This window comes from Watersipora subatra, chromosome 4 (assembly GCF_963576615.1).
Source record: "Watersipora subatra chromosome 4, tzWatSuba1.1, whole genome shotgun sequence".
NCBI classification, from domain to species: Eukaryota; Metazoa; Bryozoa; class Gymnolaemata; order Cheilostomatida; family Watersiporidae; genus Watersipora; species Watersipora subatra.
The window spans coordinates 45,226,712-45,243,427 of NC_088711.1; the positions used below are offsets into that span (position 1 = coordinate 45,226,712).

Genomic DNA, 16,716 nt, shown 5'->3' on the forward strand with positions numbered 1-16,716 from the left:
AATCTAAAAAATGAACAGTTAATCGCTGCCATCATGAAAACGCTGTAGCTTGGAATCTCTTTATTTCGATGACGTACTCAAACATTGTGGTTATTGTTTTGACACGTGGTGTTCTCACATGAATTGAAAGGCCAATATAAATCTTCCCGTAGCACTAGTTTATGACAAACACTTTGGGTTTTACCGAAGCGCCCTTATCAAATTTAGATGCTCGCTACTTTACAGTTCAGTTTCGGCTTGGCCTAATCATCTAGTCGTAATCTGATCATGTGACCCATGCTTCCTGCCAAACATCGCGAACAATTTCTGCAACATTTTTTGACTATCGCGGGAGACCAACAGGCTTGTCATTTTTATCAGAGGATGATATGCACTCCTTCGAGCTAAGGTTACAAAACTAAACAAATTTTCACGGTAGGTATTGAGATATCAGTGCTCAAAACGGGAGCGTTACGATGATGATGATGAAATAGACTCGTAAGGACAATGGACATGGTTTTATTGAATGCGTGAAGTATATTTGTAAAAATATTTCGACGAATGAGGCTGCATGAAAGTGTAAACAGAAGCCATCACGTTCAACTATGTCCTATTTTAGCCGTTTTGTGAAGTTCAATCTATGGCGTTTTCGTGATGGCTGCGATTAACTGTTTGTTTTTGAGCTTTTAAAAGCTTGTAATCACATTTCCGCATATTTTGCACCTACAACACAGCAGAGTAAGGCATGGTGAATCTTTTAATACCAAATAACTGTAATGCAAATTTTGTTGCAACTCAACTTTTAGGAATGTCTGTACCCTAGAACTTCTGAAGATCAAGTCATTGTGATGTCTTTCATTTCGAACTAGGCCATTTTTCATGGAGGAGTTTAGAGTGATAATAATACCATGTATCCGTAAAAGACCTGACGTTCCACTTTGTGAGTGTACCGTCTTGAAGACATGGGCAGCAAGATAATTTGAATGGCATTCAGCTGGAGCAAAGCTTTGCTCCTTTTTATCAGTATCAAGTGCAGTTTGATTAATAATTGCAGGTAACTGGGCTAAAGCCTTGCCGGAGCGTTTTGGAGTAGTTGATTATGTGATCACATACCACGTGAACCGACAAGGAGAAGTGAACATAGCACTTAATGGTGAAAACCTACCTGGACCATTCTTTTGTGGAGTGAATGCTGCATCACCTATATGGGCACTCATTGACATATATGGCAATGCCAAAGGGGTTGAATTTGTGGGTGAGTTTGCATATCTCAAGATTCTCAGTTTGTTTGAGTTGTGTTCATCTTCTTTTTATTTTGCTTAAAATACGAGCTTAAGGCACCGTTAATTGTCCAAACAAGGAGTTATTTTATCGTGCCATCGATTCATCAGTTCGCATTTGATCGGCCGCAAAATACCATATTTGCCTATTCAAATAGAAGACAGTCTTTCTGTCCATTTAAATAGTTCCAGGTGTCTAAAAGTAATACAAAATGTCTCAAGAATGATTTAGCAGCTTTTTTATCAGCAATTTAGTTTTCATTGCGTGTTCACACATGACATCTAAACTTTTTATTGCCTTTTCAGTTGTAATTTGGAGTTGTTTGTCTTTTCAAAAACTTGCCTTGAAAACATCTAGTGATTTCATCGAATGATTCCAAAGTGTTCCACATTCAACAATGTTCTCTTTTTTACAGACAGGATGGCTACTCGTACCACGCCTTCGAGAGCGCGCTCCCCAACTGATCGAATGATGAGCATTCACTCGAGGAAGAACACGACTGGTTCACTAACTCCGCCCATAAGTATACCGATCAACTCTCCTAGCAAGTACCATCCTCAGGTTAATTTTCTACCGCTCTTCTTTCATACAACATCAGGCAGGTGTGTGAGAATGAACCCTGAAAGGACCGTAGCGACACGTCTAGATGCGGAGTACGCTAATGCCTATGTGTTCTGTGAGAGACCAACACACCCACTTGAGAAAGTCGTCATTCAGGTACGCTTTGTTTTACTCTCTCTTCATTTATTGTTTTGGCCTAGTTTGTCACGACAGTCTGATGTAATATACACGTCATGCAGTAAAAACTTGTACAGTAAAAAACGACTCTCGCTATAATACTAAGTTTTGGAAAACCAGTTCACCATTAATAATATTTTATACTTTTTTCGGTCAGAAAACATTTGAATATAGAACTCCATCACAAGCAAGTCTCCCAATAAAATTTCAATATTTAGTAACTTTAAAAGACATGCCAAGCGCCACTTGTTTCACCTAAATTAACTAAGACCAACCTATTTCTCTAATTCTGGTGAGATGTTGAATGTTATCTCTATTACCGACCTGTGCCAGCTTCTACGGACCCAGAGCCTCAACTAGCTGCAGTGCTACTACACATGTAGGCCTCACAATATGTCACTTACGTGGGAATTGTGCAGACATTCTTTTTCGTATAGTCAATTACAGTGTACCCTCGAGATACGATTACCCTGATATACGATTTTTTCACCTTACGAAGTCAAACATTGTGAGATCTTCACCTCGTTATACGAATTTTATTTCACCATACGATTGTGAGAAAAGTTTCGCCCGAGTTAAAATTTGGCGGTCGGTGTGCTCATAACGCACGTCGAAATAAAAAAAGACTTCAAAACATAGTGTGCCAAAAACATTTTCAGAATGTTTAGAAGAGACACGATGATCGACTTCTCTCATGTCAGAAGTCCGCGTGGAAAATTTCGTGTAAAATACTCAAGGCAGAAGAAATATTCATTTGTAGCGTTATAATATCTTTTACTATAAACTTTTAGTCAGCATACGTATATAACTACGAGTTTCTACATTTAATTCGCTAGCTATGGAATCTTAGACTGATACAAAACGAAGGAAAAAAGATTTCTATGTCAACAAAGTTGGATGTCGTAAATAAGAAGAAGGCACCCATGTTATTAACATTGTCAAGGAATAGGATCGCAACCAATCAGCATTTGCAATTATTATTAAAACAAGAACTCCATTAAAGCAAGCACAAGAAGAAGCTTACGACTGAAGATTTGAAGGAGTTAGAAGGCCATGCACACGATCAGCATTCAAAAGGAGCAACCAATTAGTAAGGGCGAGGGGGTAGAAGATTCAAAAAACCCCCACATTGGCAGAAATATTTCAAGTGTTTAATTTACTGATGTAGAATGGTACATTAAAACAATACATGTATAATATACGAATATTATTTATCTCTTGTGTGGTATGTTTTTCATATTTTATTCATTTTATTTGTTTCCTTTTGATTTTATGTTTTATTTTATTGTTTAACCATGTCTTTGCAGATGGGCTTGTTATCTCCTATGTGAATACAATTCATCGTATGTATGTAACTCATATAACTAGCTACTCAAGATAGTTGATGCATTCACATTACTTTCTGAAACTTGTTAAAGCCTTGTCCTCTAGTGTATAAATATGTACAAACTTTGTACGAATGGTTACATTGATTCTTGTGCACGGTTCATATTAGAAAAACTACTGTAGCACCTTCTCTGGATCCTTCTACAAGCGTTAGCTAGCTAGCAGTTTTCTGCATTGCACCAGCATTTTTTCTTTTAAATCAGAAGAAAAATTGGACAGGATTAGACAACTTTCTTTCGCCTGCTAAAAATCCATTTCATTACGTATTAAATTAACCTTCAAGTGTACAGCAACATGATTAACATTGATACTTTTTTACCTCCTCTCTGCTTTATTCGCTACATGTACCAGCTAAAGTCACGTTACTCCAAAGGTATGTACGTCCTCAGACCTGCCAACCCAAGAGTGGGACAATGCGTGAGATTTGGTTTTGGGGCAATTGATGTATCAATGATAGTATGTATAAAATTGTGGAAATTGGGGCAAAAATCTCACGCATTTCTCATTTTTTCTTTATGGTGATTGCGTGAGTCTCACGCCAAATGCGTGAGAGTTGGCAGGTATGTACGTCCTGTATAATAGTAAATAAAATTTCATTTTTCTTCTCGGTAGCCATTAAATGGTCAAGTATGTGAGAGGCCGCTTTCGATAACTGCATCGCTCGACCTTATTGAATTCTGGTTGATAGAGGTTTCAACCAGACATGCTAAATTTTATAATGAAAGTGACGACAGAAACTTATGAAGGATAAAATTTCGTGATAATAAGTTGATATTCAGAAAACTAATTCAAAATACATACTAAAACATAAATTAACATACTATTTTGTTACTAATTTTCAATATGTACCACATTCTTATGAAACTTTGGACGATTTTTACCTTGTATGTTTCCATTGTATAATTACAATGGTTTATATACCCCGACATACGATTTTTTCACCATACGATGCCAGCCTTGGAACGGATTAACATCGTATCTCGAGGGTGCACTGTACATTTATTCTTTGCTTAATGTTTTAATTTTCTGAATGAAATAAAACACACACATTTAAACCATTGGATTTCAAGAAAATCTCATCACAGGTGCTCGCAATGGACGTGTCATACTCTGGAGGTCTGACAGTTGGTGTGACATCCTGTAACCCGAGTCGACTCATTTCTCAAGAACTCCCAGATGATTCTGACCAATTGCTTGACAGGCCCGAGTACTGGGTTGTACACAAAGACGTCGTGACATCTGCGGAAGTGGGTGACGAGCTCTGTTTTACCATGTCAAACGATGGTTAGTATTGACAGAGGAAGAGTAGGAGATAGGCATGACACAAAACAAATTGTACAGATAAAATCAGTGAATATTAAACTGGGAACGACTTCGCAAGCTAAATTATAATTATTCATTGTCTGTGTATTTGTTTCTGGTTATATTCATATTGCTAATAACGTAGGAATTGTTTTTATGTAACGCTGCCATTATTGAGGTGGTCATACATACGGCTTTTTAGACATTTGATTCAGAGTACAATTCCAGCTGTGTTCATTTTTACAGACACGGAAAATATTAGTTTAATCATAAATTTAGGTATTGAACACCAAAAAGACTTCACAGTTTCTGTATAATTTGAGGTCTTAGCTTAATCGGCTGTATGTCTATTTCTTCAAGTAGCATCAGCATCAATGTAACTATTGACATTATCAGTTGCCTCGGTTACCTTGGCTCCGGAAGTTTTTTGTTTTTAAAACCTGCTATGTCGAGACGGTTATTAGTGTGTCCACCTGCTCAGGTTTGTCCAAGTCATTTTTGCTGATCAAGCTATCCAGCAACTATACACCTTTTGCGGCCCGCATAACTTAACCTGAGAACACCAACAAAAAACATTTGATATTATATATCTCGTATTTGATAAAATTACATTAAATAGGCAACTCCAATTTAAGAAAGGTTATAGGACGACAAAATGTGACCTAAAAAATCTGTAGAGGGGGAATGAAGACTTGGCATAGACAAGAACTAAAATTTAGAATGCTACTGACTAGAGAAAAATGGTCGAAAAATTTCTGCAATGATTCTAACAGCAGGTCGTTGGTACCAAACACGCACAGCACAGAATCACTAGTTAAACGCCCTCCAATCTTAAAGTTTTTTTTATTACAATCATGCGATAACATGTAACAACTTAAATGGCATTTTTCATTACATGATGATACAAAAGAAATTTCACAGAACATTCACTCATCGTAGCAATGGTAGGAGTTGTGACTGTTTCAATGGTTTGCAGGTGCATTATCACCTAACCTATCTATGGCATGGGTTAATTCATTCTTTTCAAGGATCGAGAGCTACAGGACAAGTTAGTCATATAATCTATAAGGATAGTCATGGTAAATGGTTTTGATAGTCATGGTTTGAGACCTTGCAAATAGCCAGCCATTCCGATGTTGAGTATCTTATTTTTCATTGCATCACATTTGAGAACATAATGCATCCATTACGTTATGACTTTAATCTCACCTAAAATCTCACACCGATAATTTCTAGCTGATGCCAGCAGCAGCTGTCAAAACAATCAGTTTGTTTGTTGCATTAAAATTATGTCGTGAAATTTTGCTGATTTTTTCAGATAGTTGATTAAAATCTTTTTAGCTTTGAATTTCAATTAGGCAATCATTCAATTTTGTTTTACCTCTTTCGGCTGAACCATTTAGACTAATAAAGAAATCATCTGCTCCATGATAGCAAATGAGTGACGCTCAAATCGAAGTTTGTATAGTAATGTTTGTTACGAGTTGTCTTTTTCTTACGGTTAATCGATTAACATGAACGTATCTAAATCATGTTCAATTGTTATTATGTCATGGATACTATTTATTGATAAGTTAACTAAAAATTAAACACATCCCTGTAAATATGTTATTTGGTTGTTAAATGCAATTCTTTTTACAAAACCTTTCATATTTGTCAAATGAGGCTCTTTTGCGTGAACACTGTTAAAAAAAAATTAAATAGAAACAATCTTTAGCTCTTTTATTCACCGCATACCTATGTGCGGTGCCTATAAATACGTTATTTCTTAGCGCATACCTATGCGCTAAGAAATAACGTATTTAGATAGTGCACATGTTTAATTAAGTATTTAGATAGTGCACATGTTTCATTAAGCATTTAGATAGTGCACATGTTTAATTAAGCATTTAGATAGTGCACATGTTTAATTAAGCATTTAGATAGTGCACATGTTTAATTAAGCATTTAGATAGTGCACATGTTTAATTAAGTATTTAGATAGTGCACATGTTTAATTAAGTATTTAGATAGTGCACATGTTTCATTAAGCATTTAGATAGTGCACATGTTTAATTAAGCATTTAGATAGTGCACATGTTTAATTAAGCATTTAGATAGTGCACATGTTTAATTAAGTATTTAGATAGTGCACATGTTTCATTAAGCATTTAGATAGTGCACATGTTTAATTAAGTATTTAGATAGTGCACATGTTTAATTAAGTATTTAGATAGTGCACATGTTTCATTAAGCATTTAGATAGTGCACATGTTTAATTAAGTATTTAGATAGTGCACATGTTTCATTAAGCATTTAGATAGTGCACATGTTTAATTAAGCATTTAGATAGTGCACATGTTTAATTAAGCATTTAGATAGTGCACATGTTTAATTAAGCATTTAGATAGTGCACATGTTTAATTAAGCATTTAGATAGTGCACATGTTTAATTAAGCATTTAGATAGTGCACATGTTTAATTAAGCATTTAGATAGTGCACATGTTTAATTAAACATTTAGATAGTGCACATGTTTAATTAAGCATTTAGATAGTGCACATGTTTAATTAAGCATTTAGATAGTGCACATGTTTCATTAAGCATTTAGATAGTGCACATGTTTCATTAAGCATTTAGATAGTGCACATGTTTCATTAAGCATTTAGATAGTGCACATGTTTAATTAAGCATTTAGATAGTGCACATGTTTCATTAAGCATTTAGATAGTGCACATGTTTCATTAAGCATTTAGATAGTGCACATGTTTAATTAAGCATTTAGATAGTGCACATGTTTAATTAAACATTTAGATAGTGCACATGTTTAATTAAGCATTTAGATAGTGCACATGTTTAATTAAGCATTTAGATAGTGCACATGTTTCATTAAGCATTTAGATAGTGCACATGTTTAATTAAGTATTTAGATAGTGCACATGTTTAATTAAGCATTTAGCATAAATAAGGTTCAAATTAGTTGCAACATTTTTAGAAGTTTATCTTGAAAAGGATCAAATTTTTTTAATGTTTAAAGTTTTTATCAATGAATGTTTGGTTTTATTCGCATCAATCATAAACTATTTGAAATTAGTAATAATACTAATAATTAAGAAAAGAAACAATATATATGTAAACGTTTTATCAATTAGCTATGAAAGTAGTGATGCAGTCCCAGAAGCACAATAGCATGGCTAATTAAGGTGTTGGGCATGTAAGTCAGCGAGCAAGCCCCAGGGCAGGCATACATCTTATCTATCTGAGATAAACAAGAAGGCTGGGCCAGGCCTCAGACATCTGGCATGAGACATGTCTCTGGCCACAAGTTGATAAAGCAGCAGGTTTAGGTAAAGCGAGATTAGTCTGTAGAATGTAGTACTGTCAAAGAATCCGCGTCCCGGTTATGAGCTAAAGAAACTCCATATAGGAGTTGTTACCCCTTTTAAGAGCGCGTGCACAAGCATTTTTATCATGTCAAAAAAAAGTCTTGGCAACCCAAATCTCTCAGTTTCACGATGATTGACAAGGTGGATAAGTGTTTAGTTTCAGAGTTAAATAAGTTTTGATCGTGTTGTTTTGTTAGCAGGTTTGGTTATTTGTCGCCATCGATATATAGCACGGCTATTAATTAATTTTTGTGGTTTTTTGTATTCAACCATTTATTGGTAGTTTTTCATTCATAATTATAGTTCTAAATGGAAATTATGCTAAAATAAAACTAGGGACGTTTAGTGTATATGTACATACTTTTTAACAGTTTAATATGCTAGTTGCATATCACTTAACAGGTGCACCTAGCGCAATCACCTCTTTACTTACAAGGTGAGTTTTATTTTAAGTACAAACTTGAGACGTGGCTATAATTAAAATCATAAGATGCTACGCAAGTCGAATATCCAAACATGAAAACAGAATTTCTGATGTGCAGAATAATTGTTTTGCAGGAGAAATTTTGTTCAACCGCAATTCAAATCCTCCAGTAGTGATAATGCATGTGGACAAGACTGTGGACATGTGGATGTTCTGGGACCTCTATGGCCAGTTCAGCCGTATCAAGCTGTTTGGTGAGTTGTGGTCTCTTTTACTACCATCAATGCACAGCTTGGCTCTCTTTCAGTATCTCCTTCAATGTTTGAATAAACAAGACTTCCGCTTGTTATTATGGACTATGTGAGGAACTTTGGACAGTAATAGCAAGTCATTATCACATTAATTAGCCTCGCAATTTTTTTCTTGTAACAATAACCTTATTGAGACTGGCCACAACGTATATGGAAGGGTATTACTTTTTACTAGGATTAAACTTTTATTCTCTTGTCTTGTAATTACTATATAATAAAACATTGATAAATTTTATAATGTAAAAATAAATTTAAACACTATTATGCAAAATAATTTTTATCACATCAAATATCCATGATGGCATATCATGATTAGAAAATTAACTATGCTCATATCTCACAGCAACTACCCTGTTTTTCACACGGACTCAAGTTTCCAGTTTGACTATAAATCTTTATCAAATACAAACACACAGTCTTGCTTAGCTTGAAAATGTCAAGAGATGTTTATGAACTGTAAATTTAAACCTCAAATATTTTTTTTGTAGTATTTTCTTTATTGCAGTATATAAGTATCTAAATGATATGGAGGCCTTGAGTTATCAAGTTCATATTTTACAAAAATAAGAGAAAGTTTGAAGAATATGCAAAAATTACCTGAAGATAAAAATGAGTGAGATGTTATTAATTTTGAAAAATTGTTATCACAATAATTTCTAAAAATTGCTATAAATTCTTGTGTTAAAGGTTGACTTGCACCAAAATTCACGTAACCGTTGTTTGGTATCAAAAGATTCACCATGTCGTACTCTGCCGTGTTGTAGGTGCAAAATATGTGGAAATGTGATTACAAGCTCTTAAAAGCTCTAAAATGAACAGTTAATCGCTGCCATCACGAAAACGCTGTAGGTTGGATTCCCTTTATTTCGATGACGTACTCAACTCGACGTGGTTATTGTTTTGACACGTGATGTTATATGACAAACCTTCAGCTTCTACCGGAAAGCCGTTATCAAATATAGATGCTCACTACTCTACAGTTTTGTTTCAGCTTGGTCTAATCATGTAGTTGTAATCTGATCATGTCAACCATACTTCCTGCCAAATGGCACGAACAACTTCTGTAGCATTTTTCGACTATCACAGGTGACCAACAGGTTCGTCATGTTCATCAGAGGATGATATGGATCCTTCATGGAGGATCCTTCCTTCATGGATCCTTCATCCTTCATATCATCCTTCAGGATGATATGGATCCTTAGCTCCTTCGAGCTAAGGATAAAAAGCTAAACTAATTTTTAGGCTAGGTTTTGAGATATTAGTGCTCAAAGTGACAGCATTACAATGATGATGAAATAGACGCGTAAGGACAATAGACATGGTTTTATTGAATGCGTGAAGTATATTTGTGAAAATATTTCGACGAATGAGGTTGCATGAAAGTGTAAACAGAAGCCATCGTGTTCAACTACGTTCCATTTGAGTCTTTTTGGAAAGAGATTCCAAACTACGGCGTTTTCGTGATGGCTGCGATTAACTGTTCGTTTTTGAGCTTTTAAGAGCTTGTAATCACGTTTCCACATATTTTGAACCTACAACACAGCAGAGTAAGACATGGTGAACCTTCTGATACCAAATAACTGTAATGTGAATTTTGTTGCAAGGCAACCTTTAACAATTTTACTAATAACACGGGTTTTAATCAAATATTGTTTTAGTTTCCTTTTTTCTGTAATGACGAGCATATTCTTGTCAGCGCCATTAGGGTTTATTATGGTAACCAAATGGAAGCTTTCTCGAAAGAGCATATTTAAATGTTTAAAAGGAGCAGCTACTCAGGTCAGCACAACTTACAAAATTATTGTCATTCCAGTTATTTCCTGTTTTACGTCTGCTCCTAATAAAATGATTGAATCTATTATTTGTAGATAAGTAAAGTAGATACAGCATTCACTAGTAATAAGTAGTCAAATAACACACAAGCTCGGGTTGTGCCGTACCAGAATCTTTCGTGACTGAACCTTTCGATCACAAGGTTCTATACTTCAGTTACTCAGGATGGTTCTTTCGATCACAGCTTTCAACATTGAAATCTTTAGCTTGCTTGCCAAGTAGTTCCCCTTTAACCACTACCTTGGTGATTAGTGAATTATTGCGACAAACTTCAAGTTTTACCAGCATGAACACAAATTCTCCCTTCTAAGGAATTATATGCTACACAAATCTATAATCTGGTCAATATACCTGAACATTACAGTTACTCTGTGTAATTATAAGATGTGAATGAGACATCGATATATTGGGACACATGCAATATAAAAGAACAGTGTGGGTCTTTTAAACCGTTTATACTATACTATCATTAAATGGCAATTTGTTTGGCTCCCAAAAAAGGATGATGCTTATAAAAATTTTCATAAAAATGTGGTTTGCGGACATGTTTTTGTCACTATTTTCTTATTTTTATCAGTGATCCACTTCAAAGAATTCAACAACCTGCAGCCCACTGCGGAAAACATAAAGAATTGTTATCACTAATTATACATTTAATCTCTCTGAAGGTGTCATAGGAGCCAGTCGGTCTGAGGCAAGGAGTCCTCCTGTTCTCCCCCGTCTCAACAAACTGTCACCTGTTCAGCTAAGACCTGCTAGCATCCCTGATATCACTTCTCCTTCAGCTTCTACACTTACAGTAGAACTGCCATCGGCTTTTGATGCCCCGCCCATTCCCCCACGTTTGCAAAGAAGCAGTACCTTGGGAGGCGCTGCTAGCTCCCCTTCTTTCCACTCGGAATCAAGCGGTCCATCCTCAACTCCAGCTGAAGTTGATGAGACAGCGCAGAATCTGGCTAATGAGTGCACAGTTTGTTTTGACAAGCCTTGCAACTGTGTGATATACACTTGCGGACACATGTGCATGTGCTATGAATGCGCTCTATCCGTCAAGGCTAGCACTGACCCTCTCTGCCCCATCTGCAGGCAGGATATAAAGGATGTCATTCGAATATACAAATCTTAATCTAATTGGAAAGACAAATGCTATTAGTCTTCTTGTTTCATCATCTACTACGAGGATGATAACTACTTATAAGTCCGTTATGAATTTCATCCTGCCTTTATTAATATGTTGTTATACTAGCAAGTGCCTTGTTACTGCTTTGTGCCATCTCATTCATGGTTTGACCAAGAATATTGTGAGCGTGACTCATTTTGCTCCCAATGTTGTGATCCCGGACTTACAGAAGAATCATAAACACTCTGAGATTGCAACCGAGAGCTGGAGGCTGAAATACAATTACTCGTCAAGCACTAGTTCACTAGCCATAGTTCCTGGCTTTTTTATTCCCTTCTAGATAACTAGCCAGCATAATTCTGCAATAATATTATTGTGTGAGTGTAATAAGATATATATTTTCATATTTTGTATTTTCAGTTGTGTATAATTCAACTGTATACATCCTGATTTTCGTTAATAAATTCTCACCCGCAAGTAATTTGAGCACTGAATTGACAGTCCAGTCAAAATTTGATTTAGTTTGGTGCTTGCAGCAAGCCATTAACTCATCAGTCAATTTACTTTAGAAGGAAGGTTATTTGAAACATCATATCTCAAGCTACATTAATTGGTCATAAAAATCTCGTCCCATCATTGAATCACTTTGCCATTATTTACAATAAATACATTGGGACTGAAAAATGAGTCAGCTCCTAGTATTACATGGGCTTCATGATATGGCGATTTAATTGTTCGGTGATTTTTAAGGTAGACGATTTGAAAATCACCACTTATAGAGATATTGCTAATCATATAAACAAAATACCCAATTGAGTAATGGAAATTTATCTTACGCCTAACGATCTTCAAATGAGTGATGCCGGGACTAAAACATGCGCGGGCCTTCCCATCACTGAATAAGTTTATTCCATGGCCTTCCACGCACATTCATGAAATAAATTTTCTATTTATCATGAACGCAAAACAGTTTATGTTAAAATATACAATTAATTTTTTTAAATAATAATATTGTGATATATAGAATCGTATGATGGTTTTCAGAAATCATGAAGCTCTAGTAATATTTATGTATTATGGCAAGTAAAAAATTGTTTTTAAATATATAGATATAAATCCCTAATTGATATACAAATAGTGACTCAAGGGTATGAGAGACTAATAATCATAAGCTGTCATTTCACTAACAGAGCTGAAGGATTGTCTATAGACATTTAGGTGTTATGCGCATTTGGGTAATACTAGCGCAAGGTGATTTTGTCAGGACTGACCTTCTACCTTACTTGTCAGGTGACTTCATCACACTTTACAAGGCTCCATAGTATTGATACCAAAGGTAACATGAAAAAACTTCAAAAAATTTATTGCGTTAAACAGAAGACAGGTCGCAAACAAATGGTAAACTTACTATCGCTATATGAAAACTGGCTAACAAAGCCATGAAGGCTATGACTACAGTCAACAACATGACAACAATCTATCACCATAAACATATTCAGTAGGTTCGAAGCTTAGAAGCAAACCATTTGTTAAAAAGGTACAAAAAAGTGTGCTATTTTATTCTTGACAGTTGTACATGCCAACTATCGAGTGCATACAATTAAACACCTTCAAAATGATTCACTAAGTGCCCTAGCTCAAACAATAAGTAGTCCTAACCTCACACAACACTTGCTCCCTCAAACAACTCTGGAAATCCTTGCCTCATCACAAAACCTTTTGCAAGTCAACTTTTAAAACTTGCAAACTGAAATGAAATGACTTTTTCTTCAAACTACTTATACCATTTGTTATCTTCAGCAAAGGAGCTGCCATGGAGAATACAAAATACACGCATGTTGATGATATTATATAACTATTATGCGTATTCGTTGTCTATGCGGTTGTGCGTTTTTATTACCTACAAAAATAAACAGTGGACCGGCCTCTTGCAGCAGCGTGGCCACAGTCATAAAACATCAAGATTATCTTGACCATATTACTAAACCATGAAGTGTGTAACTCATACTAGATACATGAACGTGATGCCCTACAAGTGAGGAAAATATTCATGAACCCTCAGAGAGCCGGAATTATCTATAATCATGAGTCTAGGAATGGATATTCTTGCCCTTGAGCCAATCGAAGATGGAGGCGACCCTATGCAATGAGTAAGATTTAGAAAGGGATATGAGCCTTTTCCCGTGGCCACAGAGAAAACAACCAGTGATGATAGTCAAGGTAGCTCTGCTTTTAAGATGCGTTGGGCCACGAAGTGTGGACATATTTAAAATATTCAAATATGAAACTGGGGAATCTAAAAATGTTCTAAAGGATGTGCTAGACAAATTGGGGGGGGGGGGTTTTTGCAGAAAACTGCCAAAAAAGTTGCTACAAACTATATCATTGGTCATAAATGACGAGCGAGGGTACAAGGCGCACTATTAGATAATCGATGATCTAGATTTAGCAATCGCAATCAAGCAATGCAACCTTAGTGAATCATCTAGTAACAACTTCAAACTAATAAACCCTAAGGAAGCTGTACACGCAGTGAAAATAAGAACAGAACAGCTGTCAGATCAGAACCAAGAAATAACCAGCAGTCCAATAGAAGAGTCCTGAGTCCAGAAATTAGTAATTCTTTTGCAAGAGCATACTGAGGAAATTGTGGAACAAGCCATTCCCCCAGAAAATGTCCAGCATATGGCAAGGTATGTCAGGGATGTAATAATTATAATCACTATCAAAAGCTATGTAGGTGTAAAGCTGTGTTTCAGTTACCAGAAGACAATGAAGGAGAATCAGATAGATCGATAATGGTAATGATCAAAGTAACAAAACAACATAAGAAGTTACTAGCATCAATAGAAACCAAGAGTGGAAACAGGAAAAAAGTGATTGAATATCAGCTAGACACTGGAGCCTCATGCAACATCTTAAGCTATCAGGATTACAAGATAGTTGGGGAGCTGAGTCTCAAACCTGCCAACAACTGTCCGCAACTGTTTGATGGTTCTAGAGTCAAGTCACTAGGCCCTTAAAAAGCTCAGGTTGACAAACTAAAACTCACATTCTTTGTACTAAGAACACACAACCGGAGGTTGTTATCAATTAATGCTTGCCTGGATTTGGGACTAAGTACAGTCAAAGTTATTAAACCATACAATTATATACACATGTACATACACGTATATACATGTACATGTATATTGTTTACATGTGCGTGTAACAATCGTAGGATATGGAATCTACAAAAATAGATAGAAAATGAATTTTGATTTCACCACTTACATCCTAAATCACTGCAAAATAATTATGGTAAAATTTGCAAATCTGATGCTTCTATAGAAAGAATCTTATTTACAGGGGAGATAAGTCTTAAAATATCATTTCTATCAAGTTTTTCATAGAAGTGGGAATGGTAGCTGTGGCAACTCTTCAGTTTTAAAATCTCCATACCAAAATTAGTTTGAATCACTGCAGAAATTACTACTGAAAAGGGGTGCCAACTGAACATCATTTTTAGAGCTCTTTTGCCTGCTCGGCCCATAGCCTATTTTTAAAGGTTTACTTACAACAAAAATCACATTACAGGTATTTGGTATTAAAATGTCCACCATGTCTTACTCTGCTGTGTTGTAGGTGCAAAAATATGTAGAAATGTGATTACAAGCTTTTAAAAGCTCAAAAATGAACAGTTAATCGCAGCCATCACAAAAACGCTGTAGTTTGAAATCTCTTTATTTGGCTGACGTACTCCAACAGTTTGGTTAATGTTTTGACACGTGATGTTATCACGTGAAATTAAAGGCCACTAAAAAGCTCGATATAAAACGTCTTGTAGCACTGGTTTATGACAAATATTTTGGGTTCTGTATAGCCTGTACAAAATAAAAATGCTCGCTAATTCACAGTATCGTTTCAGCCTGGTCTAATCATCTAGTCGTAATCTGATCATGTGACCCATACTTCCTACCAAATCACGTGAACAGCTTCTGCAGCACTTTTTGACTATCGCAGGTGACCAACAGGCTCCTCATGTTCATCAGAGGATGATATGCACTCCTTCGAGCAAAGGTTGAAAAACTAAACGAATTTTTACGGTAGGTTTTGAGATATCAGTGCTTAAAGTGACAGAATTACAATGATGATGAAATAGACGCGTAAGGACAATTACATGGTTTTATTTTATGCTTGAAGTGTATTTGTGAAAATACTTCGACGAATAAGGTTGCATGAAAGTGTAAACAGAAACCATCTCCTACAGCTAAGTCACATTTGAGCCGTTTTGGAAAGAGAATCCAAACTACGGCGGTCTCATGTGGCTGCGATTAACTGTTCGTTTTTGAGATTTTAAGAGCTTGTAATCACATTTCCATATGTTTTGCACCTACAACACAACAGAGTAAGACATGGTGAATCTTTTCATATTAAATAACTGTAATGTGAATTTTGTTGCAAGTCAACCTTTAAGGAAAAATGAGGTATCAACGTGATCTCACTGAGCTATTCAGCCCAATTTCTTCTGAACTGCTTATGCGTTTTTTTCCAGGGGGTTCACTCTTTTCTATTCATCCCTAAGGGCTAGTCTGAGATGTTATAAAATGCACCCCTTCCACTGACTTACACATTAATAAAAACTACCCCTTGTCACTTCATCACCAACTGTCCTTCATTGCCACCTTTGTCACTTCATTGCCAACTAATTGCCCCTTTTTGCTCATGAATACCCCTTTCCACTGTGTGAAAAGGGGTATCCATGTACCAAGCTAAAAAAACATACTCTTTTTTATGAAAACACTCTAGAGTGTCAGGCCACCAAAAAACACCCCTAAAACGTGCTTTTTTTGTCGAGCCTTGGGGATGAATAGAAGAGAGTGCACCTTCTAGGGCGTTTCTTCACATCCTGTCAGCAACATAATCTATCTACCACCTATGCATCAGAAGGCCTCGCAATAGCCACTGACTTATACTACCCCTGGAATGGCATTGGTCT

General features: G+C 35.9%; 1 protein-coding gene across 1 annotated transcript in view; it reads left to right on the plus strand.

The window, feature by feature from the left end:
* Positions 1 to 12,215, plus strand: part of LOC137393259 (protein neuralized-like) — a 38,079-nt gene extending 25,864 nt beyond the window's left edge. Inside the window, exons 5-9 of the mRNA XM_068079720.1 lie at positions 1,034 to 1,234; positions 1,676 to 1,977; positions 4,470 to 4,668; positions 8,609 to 8,728; positions 11,287 to 12,215. Coding sequence (XP_067935821.1) covers positions 1,034 to 1,234; positions 1,676 to 1,977; positions 4,470 to 4,668; positions 8,609 to 8,728; positions 11,287 to 11,744 — 1,280 coding nt within the window. The 3' untranslated portion in view covers positions 11,745 to 12,215. The remainder of the gene's footprint in view (positions 1 to 1,033; positions 1,235 to 1,675; positions 1,978 to 4,469; positions 4,669 to 8,608; positions 8,729 to 11,286) is intronic.
* Positions 12,216 to 16,716: the final 4,501 nt, after the last annotated feature.